Here is a 21,612-nt window from a genome sequence, read left to right as displayed (position 1 = left end):
TGGATTTATGGGAGCGCAGTAGTTTTAGTGCCTTTTGGCTGAGTGTTTCTGATGACATCACTGTGATCTAGACACAGTGTGTGACTCTAGTTGGTTCCAGTGTTAAATAGTTTCATAATTATGCTAGTTTTGGCAGTTTGCTTGGAACTTTTCCCCATCTCTTTAATGAACATGTTTTACTTCTGGGCTTATGAGACAGCCACATTTGAGAAATTAATAGTGTGCTCTTAAAGTTAACATTGAGCAGGAGTGTGCAGATACAGAAAGCTTTTGGATATATATCTCCATAGGAATGTAGTTCCTGTAAGGTCATGGCCACTGTTATCATCTTCCGGTAATAAAAGAGTACAACATTTGTTTTATAAAGTATTAGTAGCTGTGTGGAAATTGGTGTGTGTTCACGAGCAAAATTAAAAAAAGCCATACAGCTCTAAAACTTTTTTAATAATTGTATAATATAAGGTGATGAATGGATAGTATCCCAGATTAAAAAACTTATTTCAAATGTTTGGTCAGGTTGAATTCTTCTTAAATGTAGGTATGCTCTGTTACTTGATGTGGATTGATTCCCGAGATAAATTTTTGTGTTTTATTATGGCACCATCTTGGAACATGTATATTTTTGTTTTGGTTGCTTTGAGGTCCAATTTCTCTAAATGGTTGCAGCCATTTTCCATTGCAACAGACTTGTAGCTCAGGGAAATATAGAAAGCTTATTGTATAGAACTTATTTATAGGCTACGATTGGAGACCTTCAAAATTAACACAATCTATGGGTTCTCTGCCCCTTTACTTTAAAACAAACCTCCTCAACACCCACTGTGCTAGTATGTTTTCTTAACTCTCTGAAAGTGGTAAAAGTGTAAACCACCTTTATTTCATCTTCAAGCATTAGTTATACTCTGTATGATTAAAATATCACATAGATTTTGTATGAAGTTATGAGAAGATTAATTTAATGCGGTCATGTCAGTATGAAGATAGAAAACTTACTCTTGAATGTAGTTGATACAGTTAACAATTCAAAAATAGACTGCCTTCCCCATCATCTTGCCCCCCTTTTCCTCATAGCCAACATAAATATTAAAAGGCAAGCGTAATGTGATCCTATCAGATCAAATCACTAAATAGTTCCCCCACAGCATTCTGTGCAATCCATAAGTGTGCTCAGGAAAGGAGGAAATGTGCTAATTGAGCTGTTTCGTCACTCTGATATCTTGAGGGTATTTTGCAAGTTCAAAACATAAATAGCAACATGACTCATCTGAAAAACTATGCTCATGCTACATATGAACTGGTTTCCAAGAAAGAAGGTATAGTTTAAAATATATTTTAAAAAATCTGAGATTAAAGGCTATGAGTTTTCTCAGTAACCTGAAGACATGACAGGGAACTGAGCTTTTCTAATTACAAAATATACACTGAATCACAGAATCAACTAGCTTGGAAAAGACCTTTAAGATCATCAACCATTCCTCCAGGACTGCCAAGTCCAGCACTAAACCAGGTCACTAAGGGCCTCATCTACACGATTCTTGAACGTTTCCAGGGACAGTGATTCCACTGCTTCCCTGGGAAGCCTGTTCCAATGCCTGACATGGTAACTCAGCCTTGTTTTAGAAGCTATCTAGGGTCTGTCTTCTGTTTTCTGCAATTTCTTCAGATAAACTCAGCTTTATTCCCTGCTCCCCTCCACCTGCCCCGCTAAGATTATATTGCTTATCTTTTTTTCTTACTGAAACGATATTTCAACTTTATCAGAGAATTACCCTTTTTGTTCTGTTTTTTTAAAGACAGACTAAAATGAAAAAACTGTCGCTTCAATTGTTTTTGAAGTTGTAGACTTTTATTTAAAATGCATCATTTCATGGAACTTTTTATTTTCTTATTTTATTTTTCATGCAAAAAACTATTAAGAAACAAGTAATGTGAGGATCCCATTTTGTAATTTCTGTAAGAGAAATATGAGAAGTATTACAAATACCAGGCAGCATGCAGGGAAACACATGATCTATCCTGTACAAAAACTCAGCACAGTTTAAGCTGTCTGCTTTTTGGTGATTAGAGGACTTAGAGAATATTACAGTTTCATACTGCGGTACTTGACATTTGCTCCCCAAACCCTTCTTTTGTGAATGCATTGTTTGATCCTAGTAGTGCCGTGACCCAGAGAGCATTTTGTTCCTTTTCTGCAACAGACTGCATCAATGGAATAAATAGTTTAGCTTGTGCCAAAAATTGTAATTTGCTTCTTTTCTAACCTGCTTTTCTAATACAAGGATATTTGCATTACTTTTCTTGGCTCTTTTGCACTTGAGTCTTGTAGTTAATACTGTCATTCTGGAATGTAATGGGAGCACTAGTGAGGTGTTTAAAACTCTAAATTCAGCTAATTAAGATTTTCTTGTGTCTCTGAATTTTATCTTGCAAGGTTCATATCATCTACTCTAATTGAGCCATGTTTCCTGCTTCTGAATTCCTTCAGGTGAATAAGCTGTATATAAGCCCAAGATGAGCAGGTGTCCTCAGTTGATGTATCTTTTCTGGAGCTATTCTGAAAGTCTGCAAAAATATTTTGCTTTATGAATCAGCTTCAATTAGCTGAAGAAGGACATGACTGACATCTTGGAACCATGTGAGGTTTCATGTGTAGCTGTGTGAGCTCATAAAATTGAGTATTTTCTTGTATTTATTTTGGTAGTCTGAAGGACTATGTCTCTGAAGGAATGTTTTAGCAGAAATGCAGCTAGATGAGATGTGTTCAATTGAAATTAATAATGAAATGATTTTTTAAAAATAAAAGTGAAGGTATTAATTACAAATAATTTTTTAATGTTGTCTAGCTAGTTTTGTAATGATTTGTGCAGTTAGACGCATTTACAGAACTGAATTGATGGAAAAATAATAACACAAGTTTAGTTTAGCACAACTTCATCATGTTGTTCTCCCCATATTTCTTTTCTTCTTTTTTTTTTGGTTGACTCAGCTGCTTTCTTGTCCTCTAGCAGGAAGACCACGAAAGTTGTGGTTCCAGTTCAACAAACCGCAGCACCACGGAAAGCATGAAATCAGCAGTAAAACCACGACGAGTTCAGCAGTCAGCTTCTCCTGACTCTGATTTACCCCCAGGTAATCCATAATTTCAGAAGCTGGACTGTATTTGAGTGATAGAAAATATGTAAATTTCATTCAGGTGGCTGCAGTGCCTAAGTTAGACTATGATGTCTTTGTTGACCTACAAATCATGTAAAGTTGGGTAAAATCCTTGAATATTATCAAATAGAACCAAATTGCGGTAAAATGTGGTTAATCCTTGTGTCTTTTCATTTTGTTGAGTAAATTTACAGAATAAATTTATAGTTTGTGGTATATTAGAGTGAAAAATAAACCGTAGGGTTAGTGTGTTAGATTCTACCCTCTGCTGTTTTGGTTCTTCTGTTTAATACTACTCTGTTTTCTGCTGCTTATTAACTGCTCAGTGGTTCACATTAAATTCTTTTCTTGTATGTTTTCAGACATTTTGTTTTCACAACTATTCTTATAATAGTGTAAAGGTAAGGTTTTCTCTTTATGAGAGTAATCATTCTGAGAGATGTTTCTTATCAAGTCCTGTATCTACTGATAGAAGCGTTCAACACCATCCTCCTCCACCTAACCCTCTTCCTGATGTTGAATTTGACTCAGTTGAACTTTTGCATTTTTGTATCATGTAAATATTTCCAAGGAACTATATGTTTGATTACTGTTGTCTCTGAGTTTGCACAAAAAATCGGAGTGTGAGGTGTTTTGTGCAGAAGAATGAAATTTGAGAGTACTGAAATAAGTTGCAATTTGCTTTCCTGGGGAATGTATTTTGGATGGGTTAAAGACATTACAGTTTTTTGTGCTAGGCTTTTTTTTTTGTATTTTCATAGAATTACAGAATGCTTTGGGTTGGAAGGGACCTTAAAGATCATTTAGTTCCAACCTCCCTGCCATCGGCAGGGACACCTTCCACTGGACCAGGTTGCTTAAAGCCCTGTCCAAGCTGGCCTTGAACATTCTTTTTAACAGAAAGTTTATACTTTGCCTTGAATCAAAAGATAATATTGAAATTTGTCATGTGGGATATAATGTACTGCAGAGCATCATCTTGCTTTGAAGTGGGTAGCTGAGGAGCCAGATCTGGAGGCTCTTTTAAAGCTCTTGGATCCAATAATCTCTGGTGGCCTGGAATTGCAGGGCTCTTGGCATCCACAGTTTGCTACCATGGACAGTGCTTCAACTCTGGCAGTTCCTTGGTGCTTGGTTCTTTGGGTCTCACCTATGAGTCAAAGCCTTGCCAAAGAACTGGGTGATTACATGGCCTTCAATGACAGTTCTTGAGTTTTGTTTCCTCAAGTTTGTTTCTGTCAGTGTTATCTGTGGGCTCCCCAAAAGGTGTAGTCTTAGAGAATTGAAGCCTCTGAATTTAAAACTGTATCATTAGCTGGCTTTTTTTTCAGCATAGTTACCAGACTAGATCTCTATGGAATGTATTGAATGTATTTTTAGATAGAATGTGAGTAATGTTATAAATTTTAAAACATGGAAATTTTTAGTTTTATTTTTTTTTCCCAGCAGAAATGAGTTAGCTCCATAGTTACATTCAATATACATAAAAGACATGAATATGGGTAGTATTTAATTTCTTTACCATGTTGGTAAAATATGAGTGTTTACTGCATGCTAGGATTCACAGACAGATCATTTTTTGAATCACATTATGTCTGTAAAAATGTAAATGGATTTCTTCCCAACAGGCTTCAGCGCACGTGCTCACTATTTGGGTTGTTGACAGAAATTTTGTTATGTCTCACAGGGGTCTTACTGAGCATGATGTAGCTATATTAGCTTTTAGAATGAAAAAAGTAGTAGGCAAATTAATGTTTAGTTAACTACTAAGAAACTAGGTGAGGGGGCAAATAGGTGTAATATGTGTATATTTGAAATGTAACCTAGCAAATGCTATGTCTGAATGTCTTTCAAGTAAAAACATTACTGTCATTAAAATTCTTTGTCTACAACAATCTGTAATTTTCTGTTTTCTTAATTAGTTTGAAAGTTGATTCTTGCCACCAAAAATTTATTTTTTTTCTAGATTATATTCCTAGTAGTAACACTTTTTTTCCTATAGTTTATTACGTTTCCAGGTTTCTAATTGACGTAACTGCTCTGAATGTTAAAAGAGTTTTAAATCCTGTGATTTTTGGATAAATAAAGGCTAGTGATACTTAGTTTGTTTTAATTCTGATTAAAAAAAAAAGAATACAAGTTGGAAATAATGATTTTATAATAAATGAATTTGGCATCATGTCTTCCTTATAACTCCTAAGAATTTGTTTCATTTTATAGGTTATGTTCAGAGTTTGATCAGGCGTGTTGTAAACAATGTTAACATTGTGATCAACAATCTAATATTAAAATATGTGGAGGATGATATTGTTCTCTCAGTGAATATTACTTCTGCAGAATGCTATACAGTGGATGAGTTTTGGGATCGAGCATTTATGGATATCTCTGGTGAGTGGATGCGTTTAGGTATCACTGTAGAGGCATTCAAATTCATATAGAAATTTGCAAATTAAATAAAAATGGCTCTTTTGTCAGAAGATACTTCCTGCCTGTTTTAATTTCTTCACAGTTTTTCCCTTGTCCTTCATTTTGAAGAGCCAATTATATTTGTATTGGTTATTCTTTTTAAGCACAAACATCCTTCAGTTTTATGCTTGCTGCTGGCAGTGAGTGCTTATTTCTAGTTTTGTGAATGAGCAGTAGTATCTTAAGGCATCCCATTACAACTCTTGTGATGATCTTAAAATTCTTTAAGCAGGCTGTCTAGAGAGGTAGTAAAATGTGCTGCATTGCACTGAGCATGGCACACCACTGCAAGATGTGCTTGATCTTGCTTCATATTTTCAAGGAAAAAAAGCCTGAAATGACAACTTTTTTGATTTTTGTTTTGATTTTCAGTGTCTGAATGTCTCAATCTTTGAATTACCAGTGTTTGCACCTAAGTCCAGGTGTTCTTACTGACATTTGTAGAGGTGGAATTTGGGCACAGTAAGAGTATTCTAAGACAACACAGGTCTCTGTTAGAATGGAGAATTTATGTAATGGTTTCCTGACCACTGGACCCATTTCTTTGTTTGGGCTAAAATTATCTAATGCGACAAAATTACAAAATATGTTTCATGTTATGATTGCTGCAATAGCTTTTGTTTGCTTTGAAAGATTTGAAGGAAAACTTTGGGAGAAAATCTGCAAGATTCTGTCTTGGAGAATGAGAATAATATTTATATTTCTTATGCTTGCACATGAAGCAGTACTCTTATTTTATAAATAGATCTAAGGTACAGTAAAGGCATGTAAATTTGAATTGGGTGTTAACTAATTTGTCCTCACTTTAAAGTATTAAGCTGAAGAAGTCTGACAGGTTAAATTATTCTCTTTAGTCACACAAGCCAGTACTTAGCTCATGCTTTAAATAATGACCACACATCCATCTTGTATTGCTTTCTTCTAGATAAGAACATGTATGCCTAACTTATTTTTCTTATGCAATATGTTTTCTAACCTATATACTGCTTTTAAAGCCACAGATCTGGTACTGAGGAAGATGATCAATTTTTCTGACTGCACAGTATGTCTTGATAAGAGAAATGCCAGTGGTAAAATTGAATTTTACCAGGAACCTCTGCTGTACAAATGTTCCTTCAGGACACGTCTGCATTTTACTTACGATAATCTCAACTCCAAAATGCCATCTGTTATTAAAGTAGGTATACAAAATATTTTATTTTGCTGCTTGCTTGTGAAGTTTTGAGGGTTTTTTGAAATATATTTTATGATTTAAAGTCAAATAAAAAGCTAATGCTGGTGGGTTTTGTTAACGAGGTTTCGTGATTGTGTTTTGTTCGTATAATGCAATTAGTCTGTGCGCAGAAACAGCATGTAAGGAGGGAAGTAATGGTGTCTACTATGTTCTGTTTTTCCTGAAGTTCTGAAAAAGAAAGCATAATAATTGTAAGGGAAAAAAAGATGTCTACAGATAATCTGTTAAAAAATAAAAAGCCCAATGTGCCTGTGATGAGATGAAAATTATTTTTTACTTATGTTGTTCTTTCAAATGTAGCTTAAACTGTCATAAATAACAAGAAACTTCAGTGTATTAACACTAAGAAGTGAACCGTGTGAAGTGGATTAGCATGCCAAGCTCAGTTCCTAGTGAGCAGGAGTGCATTATTACTTGTGGACACCTGACATGGTGACGTTTACTTTTTGCAGTGCAGAAACAAAACACTCGGTTGGTGGAGAGACTAAAATGTCTTTCCCTCCTACTTTTCTTTTTCTGCTGTGAGCAGTCTTACATGTAAGATTCGTCTTCTGTTCCTCCTTCTATTCATCCCCCCTTTCTCACTGCATGCTGGTAGTGCCCATTTAATTAGTTGAGAACTCTTCTAAATTAAGACACAATATACTAGGCTTTTCCTGTTTTAATAAAAAGTAAACTTCAGGTGTATACACTGCAAAATAGTAAATTTTGAGATAACTTTAGATGGACATTTCTCAAGAATATGATGTCAAAGTGTCACTCTTTCAGTTAGGATCATAAAATCATAGAACAGTTAGGATTGGAAAGGACCTCAAGATCATCTTGTTCCAACCCCCCTGCCATGGGCAGCGACACCTCACGCTAAACCATATCAGTCAAGGCTCTGTCCAACCTGCCCTTGAACACTGCCAGGGATGGAGCATTCACTACCTCCCTGGGCAACCCATTCCAGTACCTCACCACCCTAACAGTAAAAAATTTCTTCCTTAGATCCAGTCTAAACCTCTGCTGTTTAAGTTTCAACCCATTACCCCTTGTCCTATCACTACAGTCTGTAATGAATAGTCCCTCACCAGCATCCCTGTAGGCCCCCTTCAGATACTGGAAAGCTGCTAGGAGGTCTCCACGCAGCCTTCTCTTCTCTAGGTTGAACAGCTCCAACTTTCTCAGCCTGTCTTCATATGGGAGGTGCTCCAGTCCCCTGATCATCCTCGTGGCCCTCCTCTGGACTTGTTCCAACAGCACCATGTCCTTTTTCTGTTGAGGACACCAGAACTGCACACAGTACTCCAAGTGAGGTCTCACAAGAGCAGAGTAGAGGGGCAGGATCACCTCCTTTGACCTGCTGGTCATGGTCCTTTTGATGCAGCCCAGGATACGGTTGGCTTTCTGGGCTGTGAGTGCACACTGCTGGCTCATGTTCATTTTCTCATTGACTAACACCCCCAAGTCCTTCTCCGCAGGACTACAATGAATTTCCTTTTTGCCCAACCTGTAGCTGTGGCTGGGATTGCTCCAACCCAGGTGTAGGACCTTGCACTTGGCATGGTTAAATTTCATGAGGTTGGTATCAGCCCACCTCACAAGTGTGTCAAGGTCTCTCTGGATGGCATTCCTTCCCTCTAGCGTATCAACAGAACCACACAGCTTGGTGTCATCGGCAAACTTGCTGCGGGCACACTCAATTCCGTTGTCCAAGTCAGCGACAAAGATATTAAACAAGACTGGTCCCAACACCGATCCCTGAGGGACACCACTCGTTACTGGTCTCCAGCCGGACATTGAACCGTTGACCACAACTCTTTGAGTGCGACCATCCAGCCAGTTCATTATCCACCGAGTGCTCCACCTATCAAATTGATGTCTCTCCAATTTAGAGACAAGGATGTCATGTGGACAGTGTCAAACGCTTTGCACAAGTCCAGGTAGATGATGTCAGCTGCTCCACCCCTGTCCATCATTTCCGTAGCCCCATCATAGAAGGCCACCAAATTGGTCAGGCAGGATTTTCCCCTAGTAAAGCCATGCTGGCTGTCACCAAGCACCTTGTTGTTTTTCATGTGCTCTATCATGCCTTCCAAGAGAATCTGCATTTGTTTGGCTCATGATGTTTTAGGGAGTCCTAGGCTGTTGTGAACTTAAGGTTGGGAGCTAATTAGGAATTATGACCAATTTGGAGAATGCCCCTGTTTCTTGTATGTGCTGCACAGCTATATGCCTCTGATTATCTTGGGCAAATCTGGAGATTTGTGGATATGTTTGTGGCCATAGGAGTTTTTATCCAGATAATAATTGTCACAAAATGCTGGATACTTCTTTTTTTTTTTTGACTCAGGGTAGCTGGTAATAATTTGGGACATGTTCTTATTCCAAGTTTTATAAACAAAAAGTTATGTATTCAATGGTAACAAGACTTAACTACATGCCTTATAACTGTGGAATATCTATGAACTCCAGTGATAATAAGGAATCATCATAGGACTGTCTGTAGTTTACTAGTTACAGTCTTTATTTTCTGTGATGACAGTATGCTTACTGCATATCGACAGCGAAAATGTTAAACAGCCCAATTTTTAAATTAGCCATATAGTTCTGTCGATTTTGGAGACATAATGTGTACCTGGCTATGTCCTATATGCCAGTTTTGCAGAGCAAAAGTTTATGGTCAAATTATAAACCTCTGACAGCACACATTAATGGAAATATTGACACAGTCTTCCATATAGTTTAAAATTATACTGTTGTAAAAATTATGATTATTATTTTTTCATTATTAAATTTTTCAGTGGATACTGGACTAAAATAAAACACATTCTAGAATACTCTCAGGCAGCAGTAATTTAATTAAATTTGCATTAAACTTTTCTAGTTATCTTTGTTGGTGGTCATTTATTGCTCCTGCCCCTTTTTAAGGCATATTTCAGGTGGGTCAAAGCTGTCTTTTGCTTCTTCCCCTTCCCCCACATAAACTTGTAGGTATTTTTATTTTCTGCATAGTTTACTTACTTTTAAATCTTTTTAAAATGTTTCTTCTTTCTCTAACCTTCTTTTTTCTTCAGTTCTTCAAGAAGATACTGTTTCTGAACATATTCAGAGATGTGCTTAATTGAAACATGATAGATTAATATTTAAGTGAATTAATATTTGTCTATCATGATCCAAACAATAATGGTCCAAAGGTAAAGAAAGAAAAGATGGGAAAGAATCAAGATGAAGGACCTTGTATATTAAAACCAGTGCATTTAAGTTTTCTTTTAGCATGCAAAGACTTTTATGAAACTCTGTAACAAAAATGAAAGTTTAATTGGATGTTCTCATGTGACTTATGATTTAGAAATTCTTCAGCAACAACTGTAAACAAACAAGCAAAACATTTTTATATATATATCTGCAAAATGTATTACATCTGACATTTCAACCAGCAGATCACTTGTGCAGCCCGAAGAGCATATGCTTTTGACAGCTATCATTTGCAGCCCTTTGCCTTGTGTTGTATTGCAGATTTTGTTTTTAGAAATTAGAATGCTCATACAGAATGAATATGATTTAAAAGTTGGCCTTGATAATGACAGAGCTTTGTTATTATTTGCTTTTGTTCTCTTTCGTTTTATAGATTCACACATTAGTTGAAAGTTTGAAACTTTCAATCTCTGATCAGCAGCTTCCTATGTTTATACGTATAATGCAACTTGGGATTGCTCTTTATTATGGAGAAATAGGAAACTTCAAAGATGGGGAAAGTGAAGATTTGATTAGCCACACTAAAGATATGTTGGGAAATATCACAGGTAAATACACATTTTAAAAAGAAATGTTAAAAACATTAATTTCTTTGCTTTTTACAAGTATAAATGGCAAGGCTAGCCATTGCAAAGTATCTTGTCAATCTGTAGTTTGTTAGAGGGAGTTCATTGTGCTGCATAAGTATGAAGTGCTGTAATATATTTTTTTATGTTCTATTCTGAAAAGTGTTCTGATTGTCCTGACTAAACTAAGGTTAGACGTTATCCAAGACCACTGTTTTAGGAGTTGTGACACAGTAGGGTGCTTTGGGCTTGTCTGTCACTAGCATGCAACAGTGATGCTTCTGCTATGTGGAACTGAGCAAATAAGATATCTGTAAATAGTTCTTGTATTCTGTAAGGCTCAAATAGCTTTCTGCACTGGAAACTATTTGCCTTAAAAGAAATGTGGAGTTTGTTACCCAAGACATATGATTAGAAATACTTAATATTCTTATTTGGGTTATTTTTGAACAACTGTGAATGTGACTTCCTAGTTTTTAATAAAATAGTAATCTAAAAAAGAAATAGTATCATGTAACTTCACACTGATGTACACACGAGTTGTCAGACTAAGGTTCAGTGATGATAACTACCAAAGAGGAAATCTGTAATTTTTTATGCAATTTTTGTTCAACTACATTGTGCTCAAAAGTTGTCATTGAACTTAATTATATGCTCATATATATTTGACAGAACTGCCTTCTCCAGAACACAAGATGACAATTGTTGAGTCACGAAGCTAGAGAACTGTAGAAACAGTCCAGTTCTGGCTTTCCTGCAAAATGTTTTGCCACATACAGGCTAAAACTGATGGCATTCGTGCATTCATACCATTTATGCTTGTTTCCTACATAGAGTTTAGTATATGTGTAGACATACGCACACGCACACATAAATAAAACTTCTAAATACCTAATTATTTTTCCCTCCTCTTGTTCGGCGCAGTTAAGCAGGAGAGCCAGATTGACATGAATCAGATTACCCATACCATCAGTTTGTGACTACTTTCTTTTTAGGTCTGACTTCATATTATGTCTGTCTGAGAAGGAAAAAAACCCACTTTCTTAGCACTTCATCGTGCCTTTGTCATCCAGTTTTCCAACCACAGATTTGAGCTTTTCTGAAGAAACTTTGAATGTGCTACTATTTTCTGAAAAAGAAAAAAGTGCTCAAGTCCAATCCTAAATGACAAGTGTTATCTGCTGAGCTATACTAGCTACATTTTTTTTTTTCAAGAGTAACGCTTTATGAAATCCAAGACTAGTTCTACTGAAATTGTGCCTAAATTCTTTACAGTTTAATAATGTACAGACCTCCGTCATAGATTATATTCTTACAACTCTTTGAAAGGGTTCTGGAGATTCATTAAGCAGTTTGACCCAGTATTTATTAGTAAGCAGTCCCCACCCTTCCAGTTTAAAGAATTTACTGGGTTCAGTTATCACAAATTCTTAGTCTTTTGGCTGGAACTTACATTTATTATGTTGCTGTTGACATAAAATCAGTCACCTATGTATGTCTAAGAATATTCCAGCAGCAGTTGGCTTGTTCTTGTATACCCCAGTGTAGTTCCAAGACCTAGAGATCTAGGGTAGCAGGGTAGCCTGTGTCGTGAATATGTATTTCGCTACCTGAAGAAGTCTGCTCACATTCTGTTTAAGCTGAAAGCATTCAAAATACACAGGTAAAATTACAGGTCAGAAATACAGGTAGAAACTCACTTTAATGTGCTCTGAAAATTCACATAATACTGTATACACACTGGACAATGCTCCTACTCAGGGCTTGACAGAGCATTTGCTTATGATGGGTGGAGGGTTGCCTGAATGGTGGGCCTGGATATCTGTCCTGGTAATGCAGAGGAGGAAACTGATGTATTTCAGAGCAGAGAGATAGAAAAGTGATAAGGGTTTGGACAAGAGCCTGTGGCAGAACCAGCAGTTACATTTGTGGTAGGGTTGGATTCAAGAATAAGCATTTGCTTTGTGGTGGAAAATTTGCTAATGTAACTAGAAGTGTAAACAATTTTGGCATGAAAGAGGACAAGAAGCCAGGATGCAAGGGAGAGCTGGAACTTAGTTGGAAAGAGCTGTTGAGGCTGATGATCTAAGGCTGAAATACTAGAACTGGTTAAGTAAAGAATGATCTGAAATGACTGAAGAACAGAAAAAACTCATGCAGAAGTCTAGCACTTGGTGAGTGCTAGAAATGAAAAGTATTGCTGAGGGAGGGATGCAGGGCAGCTGGGCAGACAGCTGAGAAGGGTCTGCATGATGATGTTAAGAGATGCTGAATAGGAAACTTGGGACAGATAAGAGAAGCTAGAATCATGAGCAGTATGAGCTACTGAGCTTCTGAGAGTGGTTTTAAGAATTTCTGGTGCTGCCTACTCTGAATATTTGCCTTGTGAATCTGTATTATGGAAGTTTAGAGTTTGGGTTTTTTTTTATTTTCATGAAATGAAATCCATGGCAAATGTGATTCCAGCATATGAAGCATATTTCTCAGGTGTAAAATGGCAATAATAATAGTAACTTTCCATCCCAAAGGAATGTTATGGTATTTTCTAATATTTGTAAAGCACACTGACCTTATCATGATCTTTATTCTCAAAAACCTAAGTGAAAATAAAGTAGGCCTTTGAATGTGAGTAGTTAACAGTTCTATAACAGGAAACGGAATAAAATATTGCATAGATCCTATGAAACTCATTTTTTAATGGGCTGAGTTGCTCCTTGTTGAAAACTTTGTGGTAGGAACAGTAGTGTGAGGAATTTTTTGGATACCAATGGAACAGAAAGCAGATCATGAGAATGAGTTTAATATATTAGCACCTTTGGGCTGAATATGAGATTTGACTGAGAAAACCAGGTACAGATAATTTGTTAAACCAAGAAATTCTAGGTGAGCATTAGTTGTTGTTGAAGGAATTGATTCTGCTGTATTCTAATAGGACAAAAATGGAAGAACTGAAATAGATTTATTTATCAATACTTGATGAGGAAAAGCAGCTGCACCCTGTGTTAAAGAGTTTGGGTGTGGGAGTGGAGAAACATAAACAGTGGAGAAAATGACCCCTAGACTGAAATGATGTCAGGAAAAAACGTTATGTGTGCAGTTACATTTTCCTACGTGTTTTTCTCATCCATGCACTTTCTGTCTGTCTTCTCATAAGGCTTAGAAATGGACATATATGAGATGATCTTTGTACCAGGCTATATAATACTATTTCAGCTTTTCATGTTTTCTTGTGCTTTGTGGGGTAAATGACCTGTGCAGTAAACCCTTATAATCTTTTTCTACCTCCATTATTGGAGGTTTTTTTTTTGCCTATATATTTTGGTATCTTTCCAAGGAACAGTAGGTATACTTGCAGTTTGTATTTCAACAGACTAGAGATTCAGCGTAGACAGACACCTCTGGAATGGGGTTTTGGGGGTCAATCCATTGTGCAGCTGTCTGATAGTGTGACAGCAACTAACTTTGTTGTAGGCATCTTTAATAATGGACTGTAACTGGTTGCTGAGATCCCATTAAAATGTTAATGCTTCTTGAGTAGAGACCCCTCAAAATCTGATTATATCTTTGAAATATAGGCGTCACACATTGGCCTTTAGTTTTTACTTATAAGAGCTTAACTATCAAGACAGTTTTTCTGCTGTTGATTTTAAAAGTGGTTTAGTGTAGATGGCAGAATGCAAGCAACTTTTTTTTTCAGTGCTTCTGATGAGCAAAGTGTATTTCCAGTTGATCTGCTTGAACTTGTATGTGAGATACAAAAAAAACCACTTTTTGGTTTGGCATTGTCAGATAACTAACATCTTCCTCTCCCTATTTGGTATCTACACTAACATATCACTTTAATATTAACTGCTAGTGATTTGTACCTCAACCCAGTGGCACTTGCCCTTTTGCTGTGATATTTCACATTATTTAGTCTCCTTTGCCATTAAAATAGAAAATCCATCTCCTACCTCTTGTCCTGGCTGTGGTGTTTTAAAATCACTGCCACTTGTTTTTGGGGTCACCATTAAGTAACTCATACATCTGCTCTGAATTTTACTGAGGTTGGGATATCGTTTAAGTAATTGGAATTTGAAAGTAATTGATTAGCACCACCAAGTAATTTCACGGGGAGTACTTTATTAGTGTTATTCCAACACTTCAGAATTGTGGCATCATTATTTATTGGGTAGTTTCAATTTACAGTAAGACAAGACAAGTAGACTAGGAGTAGAAGCTTGGGGAAGTTTGTTTAACAGATGGAGATACACACCATGAGAAAGCAGATTCTCTGGAGTTGAACCTGAAGGTTTTTTTAATACTACATTCTCATTCCATATCCAGTGGACTGTGCAACTCGGCAGTAAAAGGGAGTTATAATTTCTTCCCTTGATTTACAGTTGTCTGTGAGGTGGGAGTGTGTTCTAGTGTAGTAGGATCCAGAGGTTTGAGTTTAAGGAAGATTATATTCTCAGTGGAGAAATAAGAAGAAATCTTGAAGTTTTAACTGCTTTGCAGTACTGGTACCTTGGCTACGAATCACTGTGTGAGTTGTATACAAAATAAAGAGTGATACCTCTTAAATGTGTCAGTATACAGTCACTTGAGTGTGTGACTTTGTAATTTGTGCTACAATTATGATGGCATCAGATTTTCAGCCAGAAAGTGTTGGATATACATTTGCTTTTAAAAGGAGATGCAGAATGCCTTTCAGACTAGAGCTTGATGCATAAGATTTTACTTTCTGCTGGTGTTGGTATTATTTCCTCCCTGTATCGTAAATATGTGCAAAGGAAAGTCATACAGCAAATATTTATTACCCTGAAAGCGTATGTGGTATTATATTTGTCATTCTCCAAGGACAGGTCATGCTGCAAGGACAGATTTAAGGGCTATTGCATTCTCAAGGTCAGCACCAAAGCCTTTGTTATCAGTCAGATAACTCTTGCTCCTTCTAAATGTCTCTCTTTTTTTTTTAATATTATTTATCCCATGATTTTTGTATTCATGATTAATTATAATGTCCTAGCTGTGAGTTTGCAGTCACTTCTTTAACTTATAACAGGTAAAATATGGGTGAGGAAATGAATTTAGTATCTACGTTACTTAGGGATACAGGAATGAACATCTACAGCTGTGTTCTTGAAGTGCTTACCAAGTTTCATTTAGGCAGTTTCATAGTTGATTCAACTGGATGAAAATGCCTTCTATTGCCAGCAGGGATGGTGACATACTCCCTTCCTCTTCCTCTAGTGCCATCTCTTGTGTTTAGGTAGCTACAGTCTTAGCTGGATCAGCCTTACCTGGCTGCAAACTAACACAGTATTAATTTGAAGTATTTAGAGGATTTTGTGGGTTGCTCACTAGGCTGATGTGTGTTTGTTCCAAAGTTTGACTGTTGAATACATAGTGTTTGTAGTAGTTTTAATTTAGTGATGGAAGATAGCTGTATCTTCCTCTTTTTCTGTCTTCTGTCTCATGGTATATAGATATTGCCACTGTAGTCTAGCTGTTCTTGTGTGTTACTGTATTAGCTTCCAAAATACTAAATGTTTTAAACCTAACTATTATTTGGCATCTTTACTGTTGTCTCTGTGTGTACATATCCTGCAGCAAGAGGTATGCCAAATGATGGGTGAATTTGATGGCTATATAGACCAAATGTTATCCATGACCAAGGTCCTACACCTCCACTTTTTCTTCTTCTTTTTCGGCAGACCTTCTACCATTTCTTTTGCACTTGCCAGCTATAGTCTAGGTTAAACTACTCTAGTAGTAGGTTAACTAGGTTAAACTACTCTTTATCAATTTTTTTCCCCCCTTCTATATCTGACAGTAAGTCTTGTCCATTTCCAAGGCTCTGTGTGCACCTCTTCTGTATTTCCTGTGTTTCAAGATTTGCATTTGGGTTGAAATCTGATCTCTGACACAGTTTTGTAAAGAGAGCAGGAAGGAAGCTTGCTTTGCCCTTGTGGGAGGAGGTGTCCTCGCCTCTAAGCATGAGCAGGGAATTCTCATGAGTGGTTTTTCAGGTGCTTTCTCCCATTGCACAGGTGTATAAATTAGACTAAAAGACTAGACTAATTTGACTAAAAACTCTAAAATGCATAGGAGTTGTATCTCTGAGTTTAAAAAAAAATAGAAATGGGGTATGCCAATTTTTGTTTTTGGATAAATAATATATTTGATACTGTATCTGTCCTGTGCTGTACCATTCAGAATGGTAATTCTGAAGTAGCTAATACCCCTCAGGAGTCCCATCAGAGTGGTGATGAAGCCAGATAGGCTAAGCTGATTGTGCTGTTTGTACATGCACCATGTTACTGATTTGGATCATGAATCTTAGATTTGTATCTTTTGGAAAATCCTTATTTTGTCCTAAATGTTATCTCAACTGTTTGTCTTATATGAAAAAAAAATTTTTTTTTGTCTTTCAGGTGCCATACCAGCTTTTTTGAGTCTAGATAAACCTGTACCTTTGAATACCTGAAAAGTTACTTTTAATCAAAGTTTTTTTCCTCCTCAGGGTTTTTACAACTGAGATCCTTTTTTAATTTAACGTTAAAATTGAAAACTATGAGATTGTAGTAGATCATTATTTAGAAGTCTTGAAAACGTGACAAATCCTGATCTTACTGCAAATGTATGATAATAGAACTATTGCAAAGACCTTTTTTTGAGGAAAATGTGAATGAATCAAACAAGTGTTTGCAAATTTATATTCCGAAATTTAAAATTTGTCTATTTTCTATGATCATAAACCAAGTATGTGATATATGGAATATTGTCCTAGAAAAATTTCACATGCTACAATTTTGAGTATAATAAATTAATTTTCAAGCAGGATTGGTTGGAAATTTGACTTAGTTTTTGTTTAAAAGGTGCGGAAGATGAAACAAGCTCAGTAATGCAATATCCTACGCAGTATATTAATCAAGATTCTTACTTACATCAAGATGATGACCAGCAACAAGGATGGGTTTCTTGGGCTTGGTCTTTTGTTCCTGCTATTGTGAGTTATGATGATGAAGAGAATGATTCTGGTGGAACTGATGATGGAACAATGCTGCATCAGCAGAAATCTCAATCCCTTAAGGATCCTATTGTTTCAGTTGGGTTTTATTGTACAAAGGCAACAGTAACTTTTAAGGTAAGTATTTCCCTATGTTGTATAGGATTTACTTGGCTTGTTGCAAAAGCACATAAAGGTTATCTGAGTGCTTGTGTACTGTTTGACTTGAGACAGGGAATACTACATTAACAAATAACAAAAAATGTGAATGTTGAAGGTGTGGTGTTGTTAACTGCAGTGTAAGGTGTTTGTGCCATTTGAGCTAGAATTTGAGTGCAAACACTTTCATCGTAAAAAGAAACTGGTTTACTTAGATTTTTTTTTTGTGGAAGAAAAAGCATGAAAAGCTTTCTATGAACATTTATTGCAGATTCTATCTATCTAATGTTTGTTTATTTCTTTATAAAAAAGCCTTAGTATCATAAAGTTTGTAAATTATAGGAATGCTTTTTTCTTTTTTAAGCTGTAATATGTGCAAATATGCATTTACATTGATAATGTTGAAATTATTTTCCATGGATTGGAATTGAAATAAAGAAACAAAAGGCTAAATAACATACATACTCTGAGCTATAAATTATATATGTGGAGAAAGATTTGAGTATTTTCTGCAAGCCAGTCTCAAAACAGTTGCTGAGCTTCTCTCTAGTCCTTTCATAAGCTTGCAGAACGGAGAATATGGAAAGTCTGAATAAGTTACTGACATGTACTGACAGAAATGAAAAATTAAGTTTCTGAATTAACAAAATACTTCTGACACATGCCAAACTATATGCATGCAGTTCTGTATGCAGAACTATAGTAGAAACTGGCTCTTGGTTGTACAATTAAACATATGTTAAATCAAGGCCAGAACCCTTCAGAACAGGAAATATTACTGTTTCTATGAGAAGCAGAATAACTAAGATTGATTTTTATGACTTTAAGCCTTTCAGATGAATAGCAGTACTTTTCAGAATCCTTATATAATGTTTATGTTTATGATTATACCCTCAGTGCCATCAGCAACTCCTTTGTTGCCTGTTTGGCTTGTCGTTTGTGCACAAGAGAATGCTTTGAGGGGTTTCATGGCTACTTTCTCCTAGCTATTTTTGTTTGACAGAGCATTTAGCTGCTCAGCAACTGTAGAAAGGATGAGACAAGTGACTCTGGGAGTTGCAAGCATTCCGTGGGGGAGGCTAATGATTTAAGCCTTCAGTCTTCTGGCAAATTTGATTGCAAAATGTAACTTCCACAAACATTCAGTTTTGTTCTTTTGTGTTAATCTGCTTCAGCCTTAGTTTAAAACAAAGCAAAAAACCAAAACAGCAGAAAAGCCAAGCTAAAAATAAATAATGAAAAATAATTTCTTCCTCCTTTAGTTAAAAACCCCCAAATTTAAATCTGAACAACCAAACAAATGTCATATTTCTCATTTTTCATGGCTCAGCATCTTCTTTTGTGCTTTGTCATACAGTAGTAATTTTGTGCTCTCTTTCCTCACATGAAAAAACTCATTAAAAATAATACTAATTTCTCTTTAGAACGTGATTTGCTGCATTGGGCTTTTCTAATGTTACATTGGCAAGTTCACACATTTTATATTAAGAAGTGATAAAAACTACTTAAAATGTAACATCTTGCATTCTATAAATTTGAAATGTGGTGTATGATACTAATATGGTGACAGTTGGGAGGAAAATAGAATTCATTGTCCTGCTTGCATGCAAAGAATGTATGGAATTAATTTGTGGTTCATATTTTGGTTAAAAAATAAGGTCAAGTTTCTGCATTAGCATTCTGAACAGTTGATATCATTCCAGCTAAAAATCATGCCAAATTAAATGTAGCATTTTTGATAATGGTGAAAATTATTCTTGTAATGTCTGAGTTCTTTTAATCAATTAATTGCTTTTCCTCTACAATAATTGCACACAGCTGAAGGGTGATCAGTGATACTTTTTTTTTCTTCTTTATACAATTTTCTTGGACATTTGGATTACAAAATTTTAATTTGAAACAACATCCATGTGTATCCACTCTTGAAAATAATGAGAGCTTATGGATATTGTGGATATTTTTATAGAAAATTGAGAATTTGAACTGTTCAGGCTGCTCAACACAAATAAACAAGTATTTTTTAATGCAAAACATGGCACCTTCATTATATTGTGCCTCTTTTTATCTTTTTTTTTTTTTAGCTGCAGGTTATATGCTCCTTAACCTGAATGTGGGTTTTACCACTTGAAATTTTTATATCGAAATCATACGAGAAATATAAATACATGTGTCTCTCAATTGCCATGATGAAAACCAAAAATGAGTATGGTTGTAATCAAAATGCTTCCTTAATATTATCATGCTGTTTAATTATTTGCTGGGAAGAATAAATAATGTATTTATGGACTTTTATAGCAATTTATAAGCTAATTTGATACTATGTTAATAACGCAGCTGTGTATCTGTTCCATCTTTTCACATACTTTCTCTTTAGATAAGCAAACTAAAAATACCGTAGTGGATTTAAAACTTTCAGTTATGGCATACTTCAACCAGAAGTTGAATATGAGAAGTTCTAATATGGATAATGTGTTACAGCTGTTTAACTGCACCTGTTTCCTGCTTGTTAATAAATTTTGGCTCATAGTTTAATTTGTCTTCATCAGTTTTGTGTATAAATGACATTACTGCTGTTTAATACTAATATTGACTTATATAAAGTGTTTATCCTGTTGTTTCATAGCTCACTGAAATGCAAGCTGAAAGTAGTTATTACAGCCCTCAGAAGGTTAAATCCAAAGAAGTTTTATGCTGGGAACAAGAAGGAACCACAGTTGAGGTAATTTTCCATTGACAGGGGTTTTTGGTTCATTATAAATAATGTAATAAGTATTTTCCAATAAAATATTTTGAAATTACTTCATTACTGATTTTTCGTATTCCGCTGTGTTGGATGTGTTTGTTGTAATAATCACTTAGAAATTCTGTAAAGGTCTATTTCTGTAGTAGTCAGGCACCAGACTAATACCTTCCTTCTAAGTTCCCTGTTTGATGAACTTGCTATTTATCAAAGCTTTAAATATTTAAAACTAACCATATTTTGGTTAACTTTTGTCCATCTTGTCTATTTCCTGTTGAACAGAATTCTTCAGAATTCTTCAAAATACCACTTTTTCTCTCCCTCACTAGGTCCTTATGAAAGGTGAACTTTTCTTTGATTGCCAGATAGGTTTTGTTGGTTGCCAAGCTATGTGCCTTAAAGGAATTATGGGAATTAAGGATTTTGAAGAGAACATGAATAGGAGCGATGAAGTAAGTATATTGACATATCAGTTGACTTGCTGAATAGGCAATTCTGGTATGCTTCATTAAAATATTTGGTTGCAAGAATTGGGAAGGCTGCTGTTACCAGTTGTGATTTAAATTTTTTGAATGTGTCACTTGAATATAGAACTCAGTGTCTGTTACTTACAGTTGGAAAGACAAATATCTGAGAGTGAGAAGCTGTAAAACATGAGACTTTTTTTTCTTTTCTTGACAACCTGACTGCTCCCCATCATTTTGTTTGTCTGCATACTTTGATATTGTATAACAAATTAAAACAGTTGAAACCCTTTGAAAGTATTTAAATCAACAGAAGATTTGAAGGAAAGTTATGGGAATACTGTACGATAAAGAGAATGGAAGTGGGCTTAAATACTGAATGATTGGTTTGCCTAATTTTTCAGTAAGGTTGGTGAGAACAATATCAAGTGAAGGAGTAAAACAGTATTAATATCTGTATTTTATGTAGAAGTAGAGCTTCAGTTGCTTAAGACAAAATCAGATATTCATATGAACTACTCTCAAAATATTTAATGAAGCTGTGCATGAAATTCCAATTTCAAGAAAGAGGATTTTTGGTTGAACTATAGGTAGAA

The 21,612-nt window shown here is 35.6% G+C and overlaps 1 protein-coding gene across 1 annotated transcript in view; it reads left to right on the top strand.

Moving 5' to 3' along the window:
* VPS13B (vacuolar protein sorting 13 homolog B) overlaps positions 1 to 21,612 on the top strand; it is a 449,503-nt gene that overhangs the window by 40,976 nt on the left and 386,915 nt on the right. Inside the window, exons 4-10 of the mRNA XM_034068500.1 lie at positions 3,009 to 3,129; positions 5,374 to 5,541; positions 6,615 to 6,796; positions 10,467 to 10,641; positions 17,523 to 17,791; positions 20,436 to 20,531; positions 20,882 to 21,004. Of these exons, the coding sequence (XP_033924391.1) occupies positions 3,009 to 3,129; positions 5,374 to 5,541; positions 6,615 to 6,796; positions 10,467 to 10,641; positions 17,523 to 17,791; positions 20,436 to 20,531; positions 20,882 to 21,004 (1,134 nt within the window). The remainder of the gene's footprint in view (positions 1 to 3,008; positions 3,130 to 5,373; positions 5,542 to 6,614; positions 6,797 to 10,466; positions 10,642 to 17,522; positions 17,792 to 20,435; positions 20,532 to 20,881; positions 21,005 to 21,612) is intronic.

This window comes from Melopsittacus undulatus, chromosome 1 (assembly GCF_012275295.1).
Source record: "Melopsittacus undulatus isolate bMelUnd1 chromosome 1, bMelUnd1.mat.Z, whole genome shotgun sequence".
Classification (NCBI taxonomy): Eukaryota; Metazoa; Chordata; class Aves; order Psittaciformes; family Psittaculidae; genus Melopsittacus; species Melopsittacus undulatus.
This window is presented reverse-complemented; position numbering and strand designations above follow the sequence as displayed.